At 56.7% G+C, this 23,216-nt stretch overlaps 1 protein-coding gene across 1 annotated transcript in view; it reads right to left on the bottom strand.

The window, feature by feature from the left end:
* Window positions 1-2,249: 2,249 nt before the first annotated feature.
* LOC126643067 (fibrillin-2-like) overlaps window positions 2,250-23,216 on the bottom strand; it is a 79,185-nt gene continuing 58,218 nt past the window's right edge. Inside the window, 34 exon segments of the mRNA XM_050321202.1 lie at window positions 2,250-2,739; window positions 3,578-3,729; window positions 4,542-4,773; window positions 5,263-5,382; window positions 6,017-6,145; window positions 6,274-6,390; window positions 6,750-6,872; window positions 7,479-7,604; window positions 7,781-7,987; window positions 8,591-8,716; window positions 9,331-9,462; window positions 9,881-10,003; window positions 10,212-10,331; window positions 10,597-10,722; window positions 11,010-11,075; window positions 11,729-11,881; window positions 11,963-12,088; window positions 12,359-12,478; window positions 12,841-12,969; window positions 13,173-13,289; window positions 13,582-13,707; window positions 14,353-14,478; window positions 15,866-15,991; window positions 16,176-16,247; window positions 16,641-16,790; window positions 17,519-17,644; window positions 18,915-19,040; window positions 19,203-19,271; window positions 19,691-19,852; window positions 20,279-20,401; window positions 20,758-20,880; window positions 21,101-21,226; window positions 22,086-22,208; window positions 22,832-22,954. Coding sequence (XP_050177159.1) covers window positions 2,348-2,739; window positions 3,578-3,729; window positions 4,542-4,773; window positions 5,263-5,382; window positions 6,017-6,145; window positions 6,274-6,390; window positions 6,750-6,872; window positions 7,479-7,604; window positions 7,781-7,987; window positions 8,591-8,716; window positions 9,331-9,462; window positions 9,881-10,003; window positions 10,212-10,331; window positions 10,597-10,722; window positions 11,010-11,075; window positions 11,729-11,881; window positions 11,963-12,088; window positions 12,359-12,478; window positions 12,841-12,969; window positions 13,173-13,289; window positions 13,582-13,707; window positions 14,353-14,478; window positions 15,866-15,991; window positions 16,176-16,247; window positions 16,641-16,790; window positions 17,519-17,644; window positions 18,915-19,040; window positions 19,203-19,271; window positions 19,691-19,852; window positions 20,279-20,401; window positions 20,758-20,880; window positions 21,101-21,226; window positions 22,086-22,208; window positions 22,832-22,954 — 4,637 coding nt within the window. The 3' untranslated portion in view covers window positions 2,250-2,347.

Here is a 23,216-nt window from a genome sequence, read left to right as displayed (position 1 = left end):
CCTTCCCACCCCAAATCCATGCCCAGCCGAGGAAGAAACACAGACCCACCTAACCCAAAATAATTTTATTGTTGCTGTTGCTTCTGATACAAAAAAAAAAAAAAGGAATTCCACAAAGAGCCACCTCTCTGTGCGGGACAAGGGGCACAAGGTTTTGGGTTTCAACACTTTTCACCCCTCCCCCTCAAAAAAAACCAAAAAAACCAACCAAAAACAACCAACCAGGAAGAAATGTCAGTACAAAATTAATTAAAACAAAAAAAACAAACCAAAACACTGCACCAGAGAGGAAGGAAGGAAACCTTGAGCTTTTTCCATTTGAGTTTTTTTCTTTTTAAGGCTCAACACACACACACACAAACCCAGCTCTGCTAATTTATAATTATTAATATTTTTGGGGGGTTTTTCTTTTTTTGTTTTTTTTTTTTTTTGGTAAAAAAAGCGCACCTTGTTGGAAAAAAACAAACAAACAAAAAATTAAACGAACCAAACCAAAATAATAATAATAAAAAAAATAATAAAAAAACCCCAAACCAAACCAGAAAAGCAATCCCAAACATCAGGCCACCCATCCTGTCACAAAGCTCTGGGACCCTTGTAAAATCCAGAGTCTGGAGCTGCAAAAAGAGTTTTCAAGTTTGACTTCAGCCCCAATACAGTAAACACACACACTTCCCCCACCCCTCGGGGACCGGGAAAAATCCACCCCCCTTTCCCTTCCCCTCCCCCCCAAAAAAAAAACCCCACAAAACAACAACAAAGCTCCAGGAATCTGCACTCCTCCCGAGGCCCAGCGAGCAGGACTTTGGTGGCTCTCCATAAATATTGGGGGTGGTGGGGACAGTGCACTCATGCCGGTGATCCCGGCCCAGATTCCCGCAGCTGGGAGCACCTCAGGGCTGGGATAAAAGGTAGTTCCGTGTGAATTAGCACCTTTGTCCCTCGGGGGGACTTGCCAAGAGATGCAGGTGGGGGTTGGGGAATGTGGGAAGAGCTTCAGGCAGCGCCAGGGGAGCAGCTCTGGGGGAAAGGGATTGGTTGTGGGGTGGAATTCCCGTTTTCCACGCGCTCTGGAGTGCGTTTCACCTTCAGGGACCACAGACTGTCCATCTCTGGTGTCACCTCGGCCTGCCCAAGGTGGAGGGGACAACCAGAGGGGAGGGACTGAGCCCCCTTCCCAGAGGAGCTCCCGCATGGACAGAGCGGCTCCAAGCCCAGGGCTCTTTAGGAAGTGGCTGTCCCTGCCTCCCACCCCATTCCCCACCTTGCTTTTCCCAGGATTTTCAAGCTGGTGGCCAGGAAATGTGCCCCTGCAGCGTGGGAGGTGCATCCCCCTGAGCCCCTCACCCCTCTGGAAGCATCCAGGGGCTCTCCACGGGGGGTTTCCCACCAGCTGACTTTGTCCAGCCACGTCCAACGAGGCATTTCAATTTATCTGCCTTTTCCCCACCCCGGAGCTCCTCCTCAGAAAGGACAACCTTCAACCCCTGGACTCGCTGGAGCTCTGGAAAAACCCTTCCAGTTCCAGATTTGTTCAGCCTGTCGTGGTGGGAAGACCTGAGGGGTCCTGTGGTCCCATGACCTGTGGTCCTTTTGCTCAGAGGTGACCTTTGCTGCTTGACAGAGGAGCCCCAAAAGCACCAGAGGAGCCCCAAAGCACCAGAGGAGCCTCAGAAGCACCAGAGGAGCCCCAAAGTACCAGAGAAGCCTAAAAGGACTAGAGGAGCCCTAAAGGGACCACAGGAGCCCCAAAAGCACCAGAGGAGCCCCAAAAGGGTCAGAGAACATGGAGAAGACAGAGAGAGACAAAACACAGCCAGGGTAGGGATGGGATGGTTTCTGCAGCACCATCATGACAAGGTACAAAGGAGGAACAGGAGCTGCTGGGAAATGCACTGACACCACACCCTGCCAGAGCTCCTTCCCAAGCTGCCCCCAGCCCCTCCCTGCACATTCCCTGGGCTGGGATGGGATAGGACCATGGAGGTGCCCCATGGCACCACCCTGCCAGCCTGGAGACAGTGTCTTGGTTTACAGGAGCCAGGAGAGAGCTGAGCAGGGGGAGGGAGTCCCCGCTGCCGAGGTTGGACCCTTGGTCGGGGTCGGGACCCCTGGGCAGAGCTCCCGGGAGCCCTCGGTGCGGCGTGGCCCGGGTTTGGCTCACGGAGCAGAGCGTCCCTGGTGGGCCCAGGCAGGGGCTGGATCCCAGAGGGCCATTCCCCGTGGGTTGTCCCGTGCAGGCGGTGGCAGGAGGGGAGGAGCCCGTTGTTGAAGGAGAAGAAGGACTGTACTGTCGGGTGGATCTCGTGGTGGGGGTGGTGGTGGTGGTGTTTTGTTTTGTTTTTTTTTAGTAGAGCTGGAGCTGGAGCTTCATCCTCAGTGCCTGGCCCAGCTCCCCCGCCAAGTAGTTGAGGTGGTTCTTGGCCTCGAGTTTCTGCAGTTCCCGCCTGCGGTACAGGGGCACGCTCACGATCTCCAGCACGTACGTGCCGGGCAGGATTTTCTTGCGGCCCAGGTGGAGGAAACTGAGCCCTTCCTTCTGGTGGATGCGGAAATAGCCCCCCTCGTTGCCCTGGGAGATGAGGTACCGCACGCGGTTCTCCAGGGGCTCCACGGCCGGCAGGAGCTCCAGGATGTGCTCCTTGTGCGCCAGGTCCGACAGGTTCAGGGTCATGGACAGCGGGGCCTCCACGTCCATGCTGGCCAAGTTCACGGCCTGGTCCTGCGAAGGAATGGGTTGTGTCACTCACGGATTCCTCCCAGCACCTCGGGGCCAGGTGGAGGAGGGTGGGATTTTAGGGGAATTCTGCCCCAAAGCAGCTCTGGGAAGTAACAGCGACTTCCACGGTCCGTAATTCCCTACAAGTGTTTCTTGGCGCCCTGTTTGTGTCTCTGACACTGAAGCAGCCAGCACACAGCCCTCAGCTTCAGAGGAAGGACCAGGAACTTCAGGGCCATTTTCCTTCCAAGGCCTAAAATGACCTCCCAGTCCTGTAAAATTCTTGGGGGAGCCTTGGACAGAAGCCAGAACTTCCTGATGAGAAAGTTAACCTGTGTTTACAGTGACAGGCCCAGTCTGGAGTCAGACAGCGAGTGCTGAGAGCCCTCTGTGACCCTGTGGGAACTGCTCCCCCATCACCTCCCCTCACTCAGAAACACAGAGTTTGGGTTTGGGTTGGAAGGGACCTCAAAGCTCATCTCATCCCACCCCCCTGCCATGGGCAGGGACACCTCCCACTATCCCAGGATGCTCCAAGCCCCATCCAACCCGGCCTTGGACACTTCCAGGGATGGAAAACACGTGCTTTATCTCTTGGCTTCACGTGTCCCCAGACATCTGTGGCCAAACCACACACGGCTGTGTCACCTCAGGACGTCCCAGCCTCCAGAGACCCTCAATTCCCGCAGGACTTGTGGACTCAGAGATGTCCCCAAACACCCAGGGCAGGTGTGGGGTGAGCTGCTCTGGCTGGACTGAGGCAGGAATGGTCCCACCACCCCCAAGTGACCCAGCTCTTGCCTTGCCCCCCATCCCAGCCAGGATGCCTTGGATGTCCCACCTGGTGCTTCTCGGTGCCGTTGAGGCTGCGGCGCTGCCGGCCCCTCTTGGGGTAGCCGTTGATCTTGCACTCGTAGCAGGTCTCAGGGGACAGCAGGTTGTCCTCATCCTCCTCCTGGGGGGCTGGCAGGTAGGGCCCTTTCCCAAAACCCAAGCCAGAAATACAGTGTCTGGTGGCAGAAGAGCAGAGAGACCCAGCTCAGAGCCGTGACTCAAACAGGAGCGTCACCACGGCCCTCAGAGCTGTCCCACAGACACGAGTGGGTGTGGGACACGGCATGGACAGAGAGATCAGAACACGCCTAAACAAGAGGGTTTAATTAATCCATCTCCATCCTGGACTGGGTGGATCTACAGAGCACCTCCTGCAGCACTGGTAGCTGTACTAAACCCTTGGATCAGGGAATGGAGGAGGAGATGCACATTGGGAGATGACCCAACTTCCCTAAACTTTTAACTCAGGGTAACAGGTGGCTGGAGTTCTCTTCACAGGCTCTTTGGTTTGATCTTTAAACCCACCCCTCACCCAAGCTTTGAGTTTCTCTGGGCTGGCTCTGATAAACAAAGTGTGAGGGAGCTGAGGATTGGACAGCTGAGATCTCAAATTTATGGCCCTCCAAAGACATCTTGGAGCAAGCAGAAGACACAGAGGAGAGGAACAAAGGCATTACAGCCCGAGGGCTGGAGGCTCTCTGTCTGAGGAGCAGCGATAAGAGAACCAAAGCACGCGGATCAAATTAGCCAATTAAGGATAGAACACTAATTAACGAGGAGAGCTGTGTAACTCGGAACCAACCAGTGCTACTTTCTGCGTTTGCTAAAATGCATAAATGGGTGAAAAGGGACACGCGGCTGGGATGATTCCCGCCGGAACAAAGCAATGCCCGGCTCGTTAACACTTCATAAAGGGCGGGTGGGGCTTCCCCGGGGGTGGGGTCTCCTTCGATGGGACAAAATCCCGCAGGACCGGTTGCTCCCTTACCCTTGTCCCGCTCGGAAGTAGCCCCCGGGACAGCCGCACAGGTACCCCCCGTCCGTGTTGGAGCAGCCGTAGCTGCAGGGGCTGCCCCCGGCCGAGCACTCGTCCACGTCCTGGCAGCCCCCGAAGGCCTGGTCGAAGTCGAACCCCGAGGGACAAACGCACTTGAAGCTGCCCAGGGTGTTGTAGCAGGAGGCAGAGCCGCAGGCCGTGGGGCTGGAACACTCGTTCTCGTCTGCAGGGGCGGCACATGCTCAGGGATGGGCACCAGGTGGGAATCCAGCCCTGAATTCCCAGCTGGAGCCCAAAGGAGAGCCCGAGGGACTGCTGGGAGGGGGGGTATCCTGCTGCTGGTGGCAGCTCGGGGCTCTGCAGAGCAGCTTCCTGACATTCCCTGTTCCTGGGAGAAGCAGGGGCGGGGCAGGGGGGTCCATCCCGGTCTGTCTCTGGGGCAGGAACATCAGTGGGACAGTGGGGATGAACCCAAACCCAGCGTCAGGAGGGGCTGAGGGGGTGGAGAGGGACTCAGGGGGTCAGCTGTCCTTCATCCTGCATCCCACAGGTATGGGATACACCCACAGGTACAGGACACACCCCACAGCTATGGGATACACCCACACGTACAGGGTATGTCCCACAGGTGTGGGATGTACCCCACAGGCACAGGACACACCCCACAGGTAAGGGACACCCCCAACAGGCACAGGACACCCTCCCCACTCACCCACACACTGGTTCCACTGGTAGTGCTGCACGTAGCCCTGGGGGCAGCCACAGCGATACCCCCCCAGCACGTTCTGGCAGCCGTGCTGGCACCGGTGGTTCCCGTCACACTCGTCCACATCTGCAGCGAAGCAACACAGGGGCAGCTGGGACAACTCCCCCCCTGGCTGGTGGGACCAGCCTGGCACCCTTGAGGGTGCTGGTGTGGGGGTGGTTCCTGTGCCCAGTTATGTGTCTGCAGCTGCAGGTGAGGGGCATCCTCAGCCCCAAGGCCCACAGACACCCCTGGGTGGTTTTTGAGGTCTGGCCTGGCCTGTTACCAGTTCTGATCTGCTTGGCACTCCCATGGCCAGCATGAGATGTCTCCTGGTGGGACACAGGACCATTCCTGTCCCAGCCTTGGCTGTGGCTGCACCACTGAGACCTTCATTTCTGCCTCCAAGGGCCAGTGTTGGCCCAGCCAGGTCAGGCACCGACCTCTCCTTTGCACCAGGGGCTTCCCACGGGGGCTTCTGGTGCCCCACAGGCCCTTCTGATAGAATCCTGGAATATCCTGAGCTGGAAGGGACCCACAGGGATCATCCAGTCCAACTCTTAGCCCTGCACAGACACCCCAACAATCCCACCATGTCCCTTGAAGCGTTGTCCAAACCCTCCTTGACCTCACTGGACTGAGCTCCTCAGAGCCTGGGATGCACCAGGAACTCCTCCCCAGGGCACACAACTCTGCCAAAGCCCTGGAGACCCAGACCCACCTTCACAGTTGACCCCAGAGCTGTCCAGGGAGAATCCTTTCTGGCACTCGCAGTTGTAGCTGCCCGGGGTGTTCAGGCACTGCCCTTTGGCTCCGCACAGCGAGGGCTGAGCCGTGCACTCGTTGTTGTCTGCAAAACACCCACGGTTTGGGGGCTGCAAAGTCTCCCTCCTGGGCTTCAAACTGAGCCCTGGGGGATGTTGTGCCCACAGGAATGTCCTGGTGCTGCCCAGGGGAGCAGGGAGTGGCTCTACTCACCGATGCAGGACGAGTGGTGCTGAGTGAAGCCGGGGGGGCACTTGCAGTTGAACCCCCCGATGATGTTCACGCAGAGGAACTGGCAGTTGTGCTGCTTGGTGGAACACTCATCCAAGTCTAAAGCAACAAGGAAAAGTAGTCTCATTTTATCTCCCTGAGGTGTTCTCGGCCTGTGACACCCCTGGATACACCTGGGCACTCCAGGACCAACCTCAGGAACAACACCCAGCGTTCTTCTGCGAGAAGAACCAGCCTCTCCCCACCTCACTGGGGACACCTGGAAGGTGCAGAGGCTTTTCCCTGCCTCCCCTGCGATCCACAGGTCCCAGAGTCTCCCAGATCCTCAGCCCAGCCTCCTCCCAGCCTGTCACAGCCTTGTCCTGTGGCTGAACAGAAGGACCTGAACTGTTCTGCCACGTTCCCCCCCAGGTGCCAGAGGTGAGGCAGGGGCTCTGCTCCTTCTCCTGGCTGGATACCTTTGCAGATCTTGCCATCCTCCTGCAGGATGTACCCTCGGGGGCAGGAGCACTGGTAGCTGCCCTCGGTGTTCTTGCAGATGAAGTTGCAGGGCTTGGGGGACTGGTTGCACTCGTCCAGATCTGCCCTCGGGAGACAAGACACATCAGCAGCCACAGAGACAGGACCACCCCTTGGAGCGCTCAGGCTGCCCAGGAGCTCCTGGACACACGGAGATCCCAGGTTTTGTGGTCAGAAATCCCTGTGGATTCTGGCACTCCCAGGTAAATGGCCTGTTTTCACCCTCCAGGAAGACACAGATTCTGGAGGAGCACCTCAGTTTGAGGCAGCACAACAAATGTAGGAGACCCTCTGTGATTCCAGGGGTGCCTCTTTATATCAACACCTGCATTCCCACCTTGGAGCTCAGCTTCTGGCAGCACCAAAGGCAGGTTTGGCTGCTTCCAGATTTCACCTGCAGATCCCCATCCCTGCAACTCCTGGGGTCAGACAAGCCCCAGGAACCTCATTTTTAAAGAGTCAAACAACATGCAGAGATGACTTTGAGGTGCAGAGAGCCACAAAACAGGGCGAGGTGTCCAGAGCCCCGCTACGGATACGCAGGGCTGCACAGCCAGAGGGCAGGGCAGCTCCCAGGTGGGGGCTACAAGACCCTCTCTCTGCCTGCTGAAAAGCAGGGATGGCAGCCAAGGGCTGTCCAGAGACAGGGAATTCCTCTCCCAACTCACCCACGCAGGCCGTGCCCGTGATGTCGGCCGTGTAGCCCAGCCTGCAGTGGCAGCGGAAGGAGCCGATGCTGTTGATGCACTGCCCGTTCTTGCACAGGTTGGGCAGGACCTTGCACTCATCAATGTCTGGGGGAGGGAGGGAAGGAGCTGTCAGCGCCAAGGCTGCCTCTGTCCCCGCTGCCAGCCCCGTGCCAGGGCAGCTCTGAGCCCCCCCAGAGCTGAGAACCCGCCCAGAGAACCTCGCAGAGGCTTCGTGGCTGCTCCAGGCCCTGTCCTGCCTTGCACCCACATCCCCAGCTCACCTCTGCCATCAGTGGAGTATCCTGGGCCGTGGGGACACATCTTCTTGTACTGGGCAGTGCCAGGCAGGGGGCAGAGCTCGCACTGGGGGCCCCAACTGCGCCCGCTGTTGCAGCAGCACTCGGATTTGGTGACCAGGTTGCGGTTGGTGGAGGACATCTGGCACATGGTTTGCAGCACCTCGGTGAAGCAGAACCCCTGGCGGGTGTCTGGGTGGAGGAAAGGGGGGATGTGAGGTCAGGGATGATGGAGCAGCCTGTGCCAGTGCTGGCATGAGGGTGGGTGGTTCAGATAAAGGTGATACCCCAAAACCCTTCTGCTCAGAATCAAAAGAGTCACAGAATGGTTTGGGTTGGAAGGAGCTGGGAGGTCACAGAGTTCCATCTCTGGTTTGGGTTGGATGGCACCTTGAAGGTCATAGAATTCCAGTCCTGGTTTGGGTAGGGACACCTTCCACTGTCCCAGGTTACTCCAACCTGGCCTTGGACACTTCTAGGGATGGAGCAGCCATAGCTTCTCTGGGCAACCTGTGCCAGGGCCTGCCCACCCTCCCAGGGAAGAATTCCTTCCCAATATCCCACCTAACCCTGCCCAGGGAGGAATTCCTTCCCAATATCCCACCTAACCCTGCCCAGGGAGGAATTCCTTCCCAATATCCCACCCAACCCCGCCCTCTGTCAGCGCGAATCCACTCCCCCCTGCCGTGTCCCTCTGTACCCTTGCCACGAGTCCTTCTAACAGGTCTCTTAGACCCCCTGAGCCCCTGGGAAGCACCACCTGGTGCTCCAGGCCTGGCAGGATTTGGGCATTACCGATGCACTCGGTGCCAGAGGGGCTGACTTCGAAGCCCTCGTTGCAGTCACAGCGATAACTCCCCGCGGTGTTGACGCAGCGGCCGTTGGGGCAGATCCCGGGCTTGGTCCGACACTCGTTCTCATCTGGGAGGGGAGGAAGGAAGGAAGGAGGGAGAGAGAGAGAGAAAGAAAGAAAGAGAAACCCACGAAGAATTGGCAAAGAACCAGTTTCAGCTTTCCACCAGTCCCTGTGCTGCCACTCAGTCTGAAATGTCCTCCCAGAGCCCTCGAGGACCATTCCCACATCAGCTGGGAAACACACCCACCTGCCCTGGACCTTCCCCAAAAAGCAAGGGTGGCTGAAATTCGGCTTCCCTGGCCTGCACATGCTCCACCTGCACTGGCCAAGCTGCTGGGCTGGCAGTGGAGCTGGGCTGGCTCCGTGTTCCTGCTGTGCCCGAGGCTGAGCAGGGCTGGGCTTGCCCAGTGCTGCCCCTTCCCAAAGCTGATCACTGCAAAGCAGCTCGGGACAGACATGGAGAGACCCAAAGGAAAGGCTCCCACCCCGTGCTGGACTCTGATCCAGGTGGGCCAGGGGTGAACAGAGGTTTGTGTGTCACACACAGGAGGCTCTGACCCACGGGAAACCCCAGGGAGGAGCTGTTTGCCAGAAGGATGGAACACAAACTTCCAGGGGCAGTGCCTGGCAGGGAGCTACCTCCATGCCCCTGGGAGTCCCTGCCAGCCTGCTGTGGTACCTGTGCAGCCCTCTCCATCGGGCCTGCGCTGCATCCCCGGGGGGCAGATGCACATGAAGGTGCCGATGAGGTTCTTGCACAGCATCCCCCGGGACTCGCAGTCGTGCAGCCCCTCTGCACACTCATCCAGATCTGCAAGAGAGACCCCATCAGAGCTGCCCCTGCCAGCCCTGGGGGGCACCAGAGTGCCCACTGCTCCAGCAACCCCTGTGGCCTTAGCCCAGGCTGGCTGGGGCACAGTTGATAAAATCACAGAATCATGACATGGTTTGGGTTGGAAGGGACTTGGAGGCTCATCCAGTGCCACCCCCTGCCATGGGCAGGGACACCTTCCACTAGCCCAGGTTGCTCCAACCTGCCCTTGGACACTTCCCCAGGCTGGGGCAGGCACAGCTGCTCTGGGCAAACCTGTGCCAGGGCCTGCCCACCCTGTGAGCAAAGGGTTCCTTTGTGACAGCCAGAGCAGGGTGGGTGGCAGTGGGCACGTGGCCGAGTGAAGGAGCTGGGGAGGGTTTGGGAAATTCCTGATGGATGCAGGAGGGGCTGCTACCTCTGCACATCCTCCTGTCCTCCCTCAGGGCGTATCCAGAGGGGCAGGTGCACTCGTAGGAGCCGAAGGTGTTGATGCAGCGGAAGGCACAGAGCAGGGGGTTCAGGGAACACTCGTTGATGTCTGCCAGGAGGAGAGAGGAGAGACCTTGCCTTGGTGCTGTTGGGGACAGGGCTGGGCCTCTCCAGGACAGACCCACCCTCCCCTGTGCGTTCAGCTCGTGAGAACTTCGTTCCACCAACGCTTCCTGCCGTGGAAAGGCACCCAGAGGGGTCCACCCCACAGCCCAAGTGGCGCTGGGAATGAAGGGGCAGCCCCACAGCAGCGTTACCTTCACACGTCATCATGGGCCCCGGCTCGAAGCCCTCGTCACAGGCGCACTCGAAGCCTCCCACCACGTTGGTGCAGGTGCCGTTCCCGCAGGGATTGCCGATGGAGCACTCGTCGGTGTCTGGGGACACAGGACACGGCAGGGGGGGTCAGTGGGGTGGGAAGGGTGAGGGCTGGCCTGTCCCTGCAGCCTGAGCAGGGACAGACCATCCTCCTCTGACACAGAGGGCATGGAAGGAGGGAACAGGGCTCCCACCCACCCCTCACACCCCACCCATCACCCAGACACTCATCCACAACACAGACCTTCACAGACACCCACCCACCACACAGAGCCTCTCCCAGGCAGCCCCTGGCTCCCCCCACAGCCCCAGGCAGACCCTCACCCACGCAGTTGACCCCCGTGTAGTCCAGGTTGTATCCGAAGGGGCACTCGCAGCGGAAGGAGCCGTCGGTGTTGATGCAGGCCCCGTTGATGCAGACCCCCAGGTTCTCCGAGCACTCATTGACATCTGCAGGGGAAAACAGGGGGATGAAATCTCACCCAGCCACCAACACCCCCTTCAGGACTCACACAAGACACTCCAGGTGATCCCTGGAGCTCAGATTCTCCCTCACCAGAGCTGGGGGTTGAACCTCTGGTGAGCAGCTGAGCTTGGGAGAGCCCCCAGTCCTATTTCTTCCACCCCTTCCCTGCCTCTGGGATCCAACCCTCCTCTCCAGTAGCCCAAGTCTGGTTGTTTTTAGGCACCAAGCCCCCTAACCCCACATTTCTTGTCCTCCCCAAACCCAACCTCACCTTCTCGGGTGTCACCTGGGCCTGGGATGGCTCCGTGGCCGTACGGACACAGCTCCTGGAAGGCAACTGGAAGGAAGCAGGAAAGTAATCACAAGGGATCCCACTCTTGCTTCTAGAGGAAGCTTGAGAACTCACAAAATCCCACCTGACTGGAAAAAATCTGTGCCTGCCTCGGGTCTGGAATCATGGAGTCATGGAATCATGAAGGTTGGAAAGCCCTCTAATGTCACCGAGTCCAGCCATTAACCCAACACTACTGTGTTAACCACTAAACCAGGTGCCACATCCACTGTGTGTTTTGAACACTTCCAGGGATGGAAGAGACCCTGGGCAGCCTCTTCCAGTGCTTGGCCACCCTTTCAGTGAAGAAACTTTTCCTGATATTCAACCCTGGCACAGCTTGAGGTTGTTTCTTCTTGCCCTGTCACTTGTTATCCAGGAGAACATCCCAAGCCCCACTTGGCCACCACCTCCTTTCAGGGAGTTGCAGAGAGAGCTGTGGAGGCCCTGAGGAAACCCCAAACCCTTGCCCAAAGCCCTGGAGAGCACCAGGAGCAGATCCAAAGCAGAAATAACCCAGCTGGCTGCTGGAGGAGCCCCAGGGAATTCTGCAGCCCAGCCCGGGCTCCCCCAGCCAGTTCTCCCCGGACGGACAAACCCACTTTGCTGGACACCTCACCCTTTCCTGGCTTTTCCCCCCACATTCCCAGCATTCCTACCATTGCCCTCCTGCGGGCACAGCTCGCAGGGATCTCCCCAGCCCTCCCCTGGCATCTTGCTGCAGCAGCACCGAGCCTTGGTGGTGTTGAAGGCCTTGGGGACGGAGCACTTCCCGTTGTCGAAGCGGGTGAAGCAGAAGCTCTGGCGAGTGTCTGTGGGGACAATTCCAAGGTCATGCAGAGGCCCAGGAGGTTCTGCTCCCTCCCTAACCCACCAGGAGCAGCTGCACTCACCGAAGCAGCGGCGGCCGTTGTCGGACAGCACGAAGCCCGGGGGACACACGCACTGGAAGCTGCCGGGGGTGTTGGTGCACGTCCCAAAGAGGCAGATGTTGGGCTCCTCTTCGCACTCGTTGATATCTGGGAGGAGCAGGGACACACAGAGCACCCAAAGGTCACTCCTCTCCTCACAGAAACGAGGTGAAGGGGATGTCTGGCAGCTCTGATGCCTCATCACCACGTCCCCAACCTTCAACCCTCCCTCAGAGAAAACAGCACAATGAAAACGGGCACAGGAAACCTCCCCAGCCTTCTCTGCCCCATCCTGCTGATGCCCCAGCCCACCCAGGAAGAGCAGGGCTGCTGTGGGGACAGTCCGAGGTGGTGGAGGGGACAGAGAACCAACGTTACCGATGCAGTTGTCGTTCTGCACCTCGTAGCCCGGGGGGCAGATGCAGCGGAAGGAGCCCTCCAGGTTCTGGCAGGTGCCCGGGGAGCAGGTGCCAGGCAGGCTCACACACTCGTTGATGTCTGAGGAGGAAGAGAAACACCGGGTGACGGGGTCTGTGCCCACCTCAGCGGACCTGCTGTGCCCAAAAGGCACGAGAGAAGCAAGGAAGGCATTTCCCAGGATGGTCCCCTGGTACAACCCTGCAGGTTTTAGGGGCGTGGACAGAGCGTTTCTCCTCACTGCACATGGAAAGGCACAGGCTTGACTGTTCCCTGCCTTGCTGGCAGGGAGATGAAAGCAGAGAGGGACTCGCTGGGCACTCAGGTGACCAGGCTTTGCTTCCAGAGGACTTGGGACTTGTGGCAGAGGATTTGTGAGCGGTTCAGCTCAGCTGGCTGCGATGGGCCCGTCCTGGGGCCCACATCTCCCACCAGACACTCACCCACACAGTTCTTCCCGTCGGGGGTCCGGTCGTACCCCTCCTGGCACAGGCACTGGAAGGAGCCGACGCTGTTGATGCACTGGCCGTTGCGACACACCTGCCCCACCAGGGATGAACACTCATCAATGTCTGTGGGAGGGAGAGAGGACAAGCAAAACAGGAAGAGATGCAGAGCATGAGAGTGTCACCCCCACCAGCCCCGCGCCTCTGGCACGTACGGCGCCCCCCCCCCCTCCACCCGCCGCTGCCACTCACCCCACCCTGTGTGCCCACGGGGGACACTCTGCGCTGGTGGCCAGCGATCCCTGGGCTCAGGATTCCAGGGAACTCACCCATGCAGTCGTTGTTGTGGGTGAGCTCAAAGCCAGGGAAGCAGAGGCAGTTGTAGGAGCCAACCGTGTTCTTGCAGGTGCCGTTTCCGCAGGGCTGTCGGTCGCACTCGTCGATGTCTGCGGGGACAAGGTCACCAGGGCCGAGTGAGGCGACGCTCCTGGGCATGCAGGCAGCGCCCAGGGGGCTGCACAACACCAGGGGCAGCCTGAGGGGACACTGGAGCCCTTGGCAGTGCTTGGCACCGCTCAGCAAAGCGTCAGAGAGAGCTGCCGTCCTTCCTCATGTCTGATTCCCACACGGCGCGTGGCACCAAACTGAGTCAGGAGCAGTCTGTGGCCCCAGCTGACCCATGCACATGGACTCTGGCCCCACACTGACCATGCACATGCACTCTGGCCCCACACTGACCCATGCACATGGTCTGCTCCCCCGTGGCCTTGAAGCCGTTGTGGCAGATGCAGACGTAGCTGCCCTCGGTGTCCACGCAGTCCCCGTGGCTGCACACGTTGGGGATCTCCTGGCACTCGTTGCGACCTGAAACGAAGCCAAGTGGGCACTGGTGAGCCAAAAGGGTGAGCCCTGCCTCCCATTTCTGAGAGGTGGCTCCACAGGGAACAGGAGCACAATGGCAGAATGTGCCCAGTTGGAAGGGACCCACCAGGATTGTTGAGTCCAGCTCCTGGCCCTGCACATAAACCCACAAGATTTATGCACTCAACAGAACCAAAATTACACGTAAGTGGAAAGTGTGGCCCGGGTTGCACTTCACAGTGGCCTTTTCTCAACCCTCAGGAGCCCACAATCCTTGGGAATTGCACCAGGAAACCCAGATATGCCACAGTCACAGCACAGCCAGGTCAGAGTCCCTGGGAGTGACAACAGAGCAGCACTGGCAGGGTTGGGTTGGAGATCAGAAAAACGTTGGATATTAGAAAAAGAGGGTGGCTGGGTGCTGGAACAGGCTGCCCAGGGCAGTGGGCACAGCCCCAAGGAGCGTTTGGATGATCCCCTCAGGCACATGGGGATGATCCCAGGGCAGGGCCAGGAGCCGAACTCGATCCCTTCCACCTCGGCACATCCTGCAGCTCCACGTGCTGTGCCAGCCCAGCCCCCGGGGCAGGGGCGTGGGCAGAGGGGTGGGTGTGGTGTGGAATAGGTGGCACAGGGGTGCCCTCTTACCCACGCAGGCTCCACTGGGTGACAGCTTGTATCCTGTGGAGCACTCGCACCTGTAGCTGCCCGGGATGTTGATGCAGTCGGCGTTGCGCTGGCACAGGTTCTCCCCACTGCTGCACTCGTCGATGTCTGTGCCAGGAGAGGGAGGGAATCACGCCTGGCACCGGGGATTGCCACCCAAAACGCCGGGGGAACACCGTGGGAGGGGGTACCCATCAGGATAAATCAAATTCTCCCACTGTTTTCAGCATGAGAAAGGGGGAGCTGCTTCAGGTTTAGGGAGCACAGGGGGTGGCTCCACACAGAGACCCCCCTGCTTCCCAAACTTCTGTTTATCCATTGTCAGCAAGGAAATCAGTGTGAATTCCCTATAAATTCCCTTCATTCTTTGCAATGAAATCAGTGTTAATTTGCTATAAATTCTCTTCATTCTTTGCAATGAAATCAGTGTTAATTTGCTATAAATTCTCTTCATTCTTAGCAATGAAATCAGTGTTAATTTGCTATAAATTCTCTTCATTCTTAGCAATGAAATCAGTGTTAATTTGCTATAAATTCTCTTCGTTCTTAGCAATGAAATCAGTGTTAATTTGCTATAAATTCTCTTCATTCTTAGCAATGAAATCAGTGTTAATTTGCTATAAATCCTCTTCATTAATTTGCCTATCAATTACACAATTCCCTCCATTAATTAGCATTCTATCTCTGTACTGCTTATTGATTTCTGGCTTCTCGTGCCCACATTTGCAGCCTTTTTTATTCTCTTTTTTCCCCAGACAGAGTCTCAGTGCAAATGCTGAATTATCTTTTATTGGTTTCTTCTTTATTCCTGGTCCATAAATTCTGCATTCCTGGTGTCCAGTTCTCAGCAGTATTTCCCTTCCCCAGGCTTTGGTCACTGAAGTGTATCAAGGTTGGTTTAAGGAAAACTTCACGTTTCAGTGCTTTTCCCACCAAAGCAATTACGCTGCTTATGATTAATGAAACCAATTAATTAGAAAAGTTATCAGGGTAGTTTCAGCGTTTCCAACACTACTGGAAACTCCTGGGAGGGCTGGAGGGGTTCAGTGCAGTCAGCTGAGTTTTAACCCTTGCTTTGCTCCAAGTTGGGTCGATTTTCAACCATTTCCTACTGCTTTGTGATTAAAAAATAACGGGAATTTTAGTTTGAAACACTGGTGTTTGCAAACTTTTGCTAAAAACAAACCATCTAAAACACAGGACAAAGGGGAAAATCAAGAACATGAATGTAAATCAGCATTTTTTGATCTGGCGGCTGAGGCGGAAAATGAAGATTTCAAGAAGGGTGGGATTTATAAAATCATGGAATATCCTGAGTCAGAAGGGACCACAAGGATCACAAAGAGCAACCCCTGGCCCTGCACAGGACCCCCCCAAAAATCCCAGAATGTGGGAACAGGCAGACTCTGTCTGACAGCCCTCACCCTGCTGCCCCGTGGGGTGGGGAGGTGGCGGAACCCCCACCCTTGGGTGCCCCCCACCCTCCCCGTGTTACCTTCACAGATGAGCAGGATGTTGTTGTAGCTGAAGCCGATGGGACACTCACACCTGAAGCTCCCAATCTGGTTGATGCAGACGCCGTTGGTGCAGATGGCCGGGATCTCGCTGCACTCGTCGATGTCTGCACACACAAACACACACACACATCACACCCCCTGAGCATCCCGGCGGGAAAACTGGAATTCTGGGATGGCTCTGGGGTCCCTGACTGTGGCTGTGCCCAGCACAACCCACCAGCAGCCCTGCACCGATACCCTCCGGGCAGGGGAGGTGTGGGAAGGTGTGGGAAGGCATTATTTACTCACCAATGGGCTTCCCCGTGTGGATGTCGATGATAAATCCAGGGGCTTGGTTCCCACACAGGATCTGGTACTCGGCTGGAACGGGAACAGCCAGGTCAGGGCCGTGCCCAGTGGGCACAGAGGGTCTAGATGTGGCTGGATTTGGGGGTCTGCCAGGCAGGAGGGGCTCAGCATGGAGCCACAGCATAACCCAGACAGGGTGTTCTCCCTTGTCCCCCTCCCCTTGGCACTGGCTGTGCCCCAAAGTGCACAGGACTGTAGCCTTAAAATCCACATTAAATGACAATCTAAAGTATCACAAAAATATTGTATTAAGTTCTAACCCCTCTACAGTTCAGGATGCACACTTTGGAAAACATCCCTGTGCATCCAGCATGGAACAACCGAGGGCTTTTTGCTTCAAAAGTGTTATTTTCTGGTTTTTAGGCATCAGAATCCCTGGAAAAGTGAGGGAATGAGGTGACTTACGGCTGGCAGGGGTGGGACAGGGCTCACAGGGCTTGTTCCAGGCCTTGCCAATGTTGTAGGAGCAGCAGCACATCTTCTTGGTCATGTTGAAGGACAGCTCGTTCTCACACGTGTCGTTGTAGTTGCGGTAGCAGACGCTCTTCCTCATGTCTGCAAAGGCAGCACAGGCAGCATTCCCGCCCTGGAATGGGCACTGCCAGCCCTGGGGATGGTCCTGCCAGCCCTGGGAATAGGCTCTGACAGCCTTTGGATTGGCAGCACTGGGAATGGGTTCTACCAGCCCTGGGAATGGGTTCTACCACCCTTAGGAATGGGACCTGTCAGACTTTGGAATGGGAGCTGTGCCATCCCTAGGAATGGGTTCTACCAACCTGGGAATGGGACCTGTCAGACTTTGGAATGGGTGCTGTGCCAGCTCTGGGAATGGGTTCTACCAGCTCTGGGAATGGGTTCTACCAACCCTGGGAATGGGTTCTACCAACCCTGGGAATGGGTTCTACTCAGCCCTGGGAATGTCAGGCTTTGGAATGGGAGCTGTGCCATCCCTGGGAATGGGTCTTGCCAGCCCTGGGAATGGGTTCTACCAGCTCTGGGAATGGGTTCTATGCCAGCCCTGGGAATGGGTTCTACCACCCCTGGGAATGGACCCTGCCAGCCTATGGAATGGCAGCCCTGGGAACAGGTTCTCCCAGCCCTGGCAATGGGTTCTCCCAGCCCTGGCACTGAGTTCTCCCAGCCCTGGCACTGAGTTCTCCCAGCCCTGGCAGTGGGTGCCAGGCAGTGAATCCCAGCTGAGCTGCACCCCCTGAGCCCGAGGCAGAGCCCAGGCCCGGGCAGGGCAGTGCCACCCCCTCCCCAGGGCCCAGCCCCTGCCGTACCCATGCAGTTGTTCCCCCCGTTGACCTGCATGTACTCGGGGGGGCACACGCAGGTGTAGTTGCCCAGGGTGTTGTAGCAGGTGCCAGGGCCGCAGATCCCGATGTGGGCAGAGCACTCGTCGATATCTGCCAGAAACAGGGGCCAGAGGGGGGGTCAGACCACCGGGCACAGGGACCACAGGGCTGGAAAACCCACATTCCATAACTTTTTGTTAGGTAGGACCTTTGGACAAGAGCCCTAAAAATGCTGGGTGTCATCGTCCTCTGGGATTTTAACAAGAGGAAAAGTTTTTTTATCTGTAAAGAACGTGCTGAGAAAAAGACCTAACGCTTGATGGAAGTACTCAAAGCTACTCAGAAGCCTCGAGAACATTCCAGAAGGAGTGACAGTGGGTCAGAGGAGACGAGGAAGGAGAAGGGAAGATGAAGAGATGGATTTTTTTGGGACCTCTGACTCTGATTTTCGTGTCAGGGGCATGGTGAGGGACGGGTTTGGAAGTGGGTGGAGCAGATGAGGGGATGTCCAGATACTGTAATTAGACACTGGATATTGTAATTAGACACCAAATATTTGTAATTGGAACTGAATTTGTAATTATAAACTGAATATTGTTATTAGAAACAGAATATTTGTAATTATAAACTGAATATTGTAATTAGAAACGGAATATTTGTAATTGGAACTGAATATTGTAATTAGAAATGGAATATTTGTAATTATAAACTGAATATTGTAATTAAAAATGAACAGTGTAACTATCCATGAAATATTATAATTAGAAACCGAATATTGAAATCTATCTTGAATATTGTAATTAGAAAGCAATATTGCCATTAGAAATTGCATATTGTAATTAATAACTGAGTATTTGCAATTAGAAATTGCATATCGAAATCAGACACTGAATGTTGTCGTTAGAAACTAAATACTGTAATTAGAAATGGAATTTTTTTCAATTATAAACTGAATATTGCAATCAGAAACTGAATATTGTCATTAAAAATTGCGTGTTGTAACCCAGAAACGGAATATTGTATTTAGAAATTTCCTATTGCAATTAGGCATTGAATATTGTGATTAGACACTGAATATTGTGATTAGACACTGGATATTGTGGTTAGACACTGGATATTGCAATTAGACAGTGAATATTGCAATTAGACAGTGAATATTGCAATTAGACAGTAAATATTGCAATTAGACACTGAATATTGCAATTAGACACTGGATATTGTAATCAGCCATTGCTATAAAGCTGTAAAGCCTTTTGTGCAATCTGGGGGGGCACAAAACACTCCAGTGCGCCCTCAGTGCTGCAACAAAGGAGAGATTTTTGTCTTTTGGTGCCCCAGAGAGCCCAGAGGATGATTTTGCCCGGTTTGGAGGCCTCGGTACCTTCGCAGATCCGGGTGTCCTCGTTGAGGTAGTACCCGAGGGGACACTCGCACTGGAAGCTGCCGAAGGTGTTGACGCAGTTGCCTCCCTGGCACAGCCCCGGCAGCTCCTGGCACTCATCGATGTCTGGGGAGGGAGAGCAGAGGGAGGTGTTGGTTTGTTTGTTTGTTTGTTTGCTGCCTGGCACCCCCACAGGGTCCATCCCAACACCTCCTGGAGCACATCCCAGGGGAGCACATCCTTTGGAGGGCACCCCCTTCCCCGGGCACAGCGCCCGGGATAACTCACCCTCCAGGATGACGGTGATGGGGTTGGGCCGGAATCCTTCTCCTCCAGGGCACAGGGTCTTGTACTCGGCTGTGGAAGAATCAGTCAGGGGGGGTCCTGAGTTGAGGGAGCTCCCAGGAATGTTGTAAAGAAGGGAGAGGGAAACCAGGAGAAACAGGCCACGAGGGTGGTGGCAGAGGGAGCAGCCTGACTCCCACGGCCTGCCAAGCCAAATTATCCGTCCTGGCTCTGCCTGCCCACTGGAATAACAGGATTATTCCACATCCCCCACTGGGTTAGGGATGAAGGACCCCAGCCAGCCGGGTCTCCCCCACCCCACTCCACTCCAACTCTGCCCTGCCCTGCCTGGCCCTGCACAGGGTTGCCTTCCACGGTGATGGAGCAGCAAATCCGGCACCCAGGACCCCTAACCCGAGCTGAGAATCCACAGGGAAGCGTCCCTGTCTCCATCCCACGCCCGAGTTCCCCCCAGCCACCTCCCCACTCACTGGTGTTGGCTGGAGGGCACAGCTCGCAGGGGTTGCCCCAGGCACGGCCCAGGGAGCAGCAGCAGGAGGCCCGAGTGACCCCCACTCCGATTTCGGCGCTGCAGGAGATCCCCCCGTCTCCTCGGTCCTGGGTGTCCAGGAAGCAATTCCCGACACGGGTGTCTGTGCAAAGACAGCGGGTGGGTGAGCAGAGCCCCTCCAGAGAACTTTGTGTGCACGGGAGGAGCAGAATCCCAGGCTGGGTTGGGTTGGGAGGGACCTTGAAGGTCATTTCCATGCCCTGCCGTGGGCAGGACACCTTCCACTAGCCCAGGTTGTCCACGCCCCACCCAACACTTCCAGGGAATAAGAACAGCTCCAGGGCTGCCCTGGAATAACTTCTTCAAGAAGCAGAGCACCCACAGGGGTGACACAAGGTGGGCCAGGCCCAACAGGAGGTGGGTCCTCTTCTGCTGCAGGGACAGCCAGGTGGGGCAGAGAGGGGTCAGCCAGCCTGGTAGTGGCTAGTTCCAGCTCTGAGGGACCACCAAGAAGGCCCCTCAAGGTGCTGGGTGTGAAGGGGTGCTCTCCATGCAGGTCCCCACTCACCCACACAGCCCACCCCGGTGGGGTTCAGCTCGAAGTCCTGGGGGCAGTTGCACAAGTAGCTGCCAGGGGTGTTGACGCAGAGCCCGTTGATGCAGTTCACAGGGTCTGCACACTCGTTGATGTCTGGAAGGATGGAAAAAGACGGAGACTGAAAAACAAGGGGAAGATCGGCACAGAAACCACAGCCCCGAGCTCTGTGCTGCGTGCCCGGGGTTGAACCCCCTCACACCGTGGGGGGCTTCCTAAGGATGGTCATGGGATGGTCAACAAAGCCCTTCTAGAAACAGGACTCGCCTTGTCCAATCTCCCACCACCCTCCCAGAGGCAGCAAAGCCACCCTGAGCTGTCCCTCCTGCCCCCCTTCCAGCAGCAAAGACCCATCCCCACATCCCACGGGGGACACCGAGCTGGTTTTAGGTTGGGGTGAGCTCCCCCCACAGCAGGTCCCAGAGCAGAGACCCTCCCCCAGCAGCCCTGACCTGTGCAGTTGCCTCCACTCCTGTCCAGCTCGTATCCATCGTCGCAGGCGCAGCGGAACATCCCGGGCAGGTTCTGGCAGGTCCCAAAGACGCAGATGTTCTGGAAGGTGCATTCGTCGATGTCTGCAAAACAGGCAGGGCTGGGCACTCAGGGCCACGTTCTGCAGGAATCCTTGGCTTGGCCCAGCCCCTGGGAAGGTTGGGGATCAACTCCTGGCAGCTGGAAGTTCGGGAGCTTTGCACCGCCAGGTGATGGGGGAGGTGTTAGCAATGGATTGGGTGGTGACAGAGCGAAGGCCAGAAGGGAGGTGGCACTGCCCTGGGCAGAGCTCTGGGCACTCACCCTGGCAGGCCTTGCTGTCCTCTGTGGGGTTGAAGCCCATCTCGCACTCGCAGCGGTACCCGCCGGGGGCGTTGAGGCACTGCCCGTTCTCACACAGGTTCACGTTGTCTGCACACTCATCCACATCTAGAGAGACCCAGCAGGAGACTGGCACAGCATCCCCCAGCACGTGGGAGTTCCCTCAACTTGCCCTTGGAATTCCCACGAGCCCATCCCACCCCTCTTTGGGAGGTGGCTGCAATTGTCCTCACTGCCTTGATCCTCCCCAGACACCTTCTGAGGTGGGGGTGGATCCCTGCTGAGGGGGTGGTGGAGCCCTGCTGAAGGGATCTGAGGTGTAATCTGGGCTGCTGTGGATTTTGGGAGACATCTGGGATTTTGGGGGAACCCCAGACCCACACCCCGAGGTGCTGAGCCAGGCTGGTGGGGAAGAAGGTGAAGGATGACAAGGAAGCAAGCTCAGAAAAAGAGAATGACATTCCAGGAGGAATTTCCACCAGTGGTGCCGTTTCTCCAAGTAAATTTGCAATAACACAAAGTAAAATTAAATATTCCAAACCGCTCTTTGCATTGGAGCAGCAGGGGGAAAAAAAAAGGAAACAAAATGGCTTGGGGAAAAAAAAGGAAGCAAAACAGCTTGGGACCAGTGAGTTATTTTGTCTGGGAGAGCAGCTCCAGGGAATATCCAGTGACTTGATCCTGTGAGAAATAATAACCCCTAAAGGCTTTTTACTTAAGGTTTGTCACATCTGCATAATGAGCTGTGAGGGCTTAAAAACCACCCTGGAGCTGCTGCAGCTTTGGTGAGAACTCCCCAGCGCCTCTTGCACAGCGACCTTTTAAAAGCCTTTGAACGTGCACTCCACTCATCACCTACACTCAGAATGAAACTGTCAGTGCTCTGGTCAAAGTGGGGGGACTTCTGGGGCACAACTGGGATGTAATTCCACGTGCCAAGCCACATTCCTGCTGGCTCTGGCCTCACCTGAGCAGGAGAAGCCGTCGCCGTTGAAGCCCTCGCGGCAGGCGCAGCGGTAGGAGCCGGGCGTGTTCACGCAGTTGGCGTTGAGGTTGCACTTGTGCTCTTCGGTTGCACACTCGTCCAGGTCTGGGTAAGGAGAGAACAGCCCATCAAGGCTCTGCATCCAGCCCTGCCCCTGAGCCTGGGTAGCTCTGGGGGCTCACAGATGGTCCAGGAGGTTCTCCCAGCGCTTGGAGGCTCCAGCGTTACCTCTGGGAGCTTCTGACTTGTGTCTCCACCTGCCACAACTAAACAGCTTTTAAATCCCTCCAGGGGTGGTGACTCCACCACCTCCCTGGACAGCCCATTCCAGGCCTCCACGAAACCCTCTCCATGAATGAAGTTTCCCTAATATTCAACCTAAACTTCCCCTGGTGCAACTTGAAGCTGTTTCCTCAAGAATATGCCAGGTTGGAAGGGACCCACAAGGATCATCCAGTCCAACCCTCAACCCTTGCACAGGACCACCCCATGTTCCTGAGAGGATCATCCAAACCCTCCTGGAGCTCTGGCAGCCTTGGGGCTGTGCCCACTGCCCTGGGGAGCCTGGGCAGTGCCCACCACCCTCTGGGGGAGGAACCTCTTTCGATCTCCAACCTAAACCTGCCGCTCTTCATCCAACTCCTGGGGCTCTAACCACAGGTTCCAGCTTGGCCCAGCCTCCAGAGGTGCCCCCAGGAGCACCTTCTCCCTGGGTGAGGAGGACTCACCATTGCACTTGAGCCCATCCCCGAGCCAGCCCGTGCGACACTTGCACTTGAAGCTGCCGGGCACGTTGATGCAGGAGGCGTGCATGTCGCAGTTGTGGGCCCCGATCTCGCACTCGTCGATGTCTGCAGGGAGGAAGCACACCAGGATTCCCACAGGTCAGCCCTCCCAGGGCAGGAAGAGCAGCTAGAGCTGACCCTGCTCCTGGGTTTGGGTTCCAGGAGCCTGGACCCTGGTGTTTTGGGGGAACAGGCTGCCTGGGGTTGGACCCCTGAGCTGAAGGGCTGAGCTGTGCTCAGCCCTGGAAAATGATGTAAAGGGCTTGGTTATCAACTAGATACTTGGTTATCAACTAGAAACAGGTCAATTCCTGTCTCTAATCTGCCT

This window comes from Myiozetetes cayanensis, unplaced genomic scaffold (assembly GCF_022539395.1).
Source record: "Myiozetetes cayanensis isolate MyiCay16 unplaced genomic scaffold, myiCay2020 scf26, whole genome shotgun sequence".
NCBI classification, from domain to species: Eukaryota; Metazoa; Chordata; class Aves; order Passeriformes; family Tyrannidae; genus Myiozetetes; species Myiozetetes cayanensis.
This window is presented reverse-complemented; position numbering and strand designations above follow the sequence as displayed.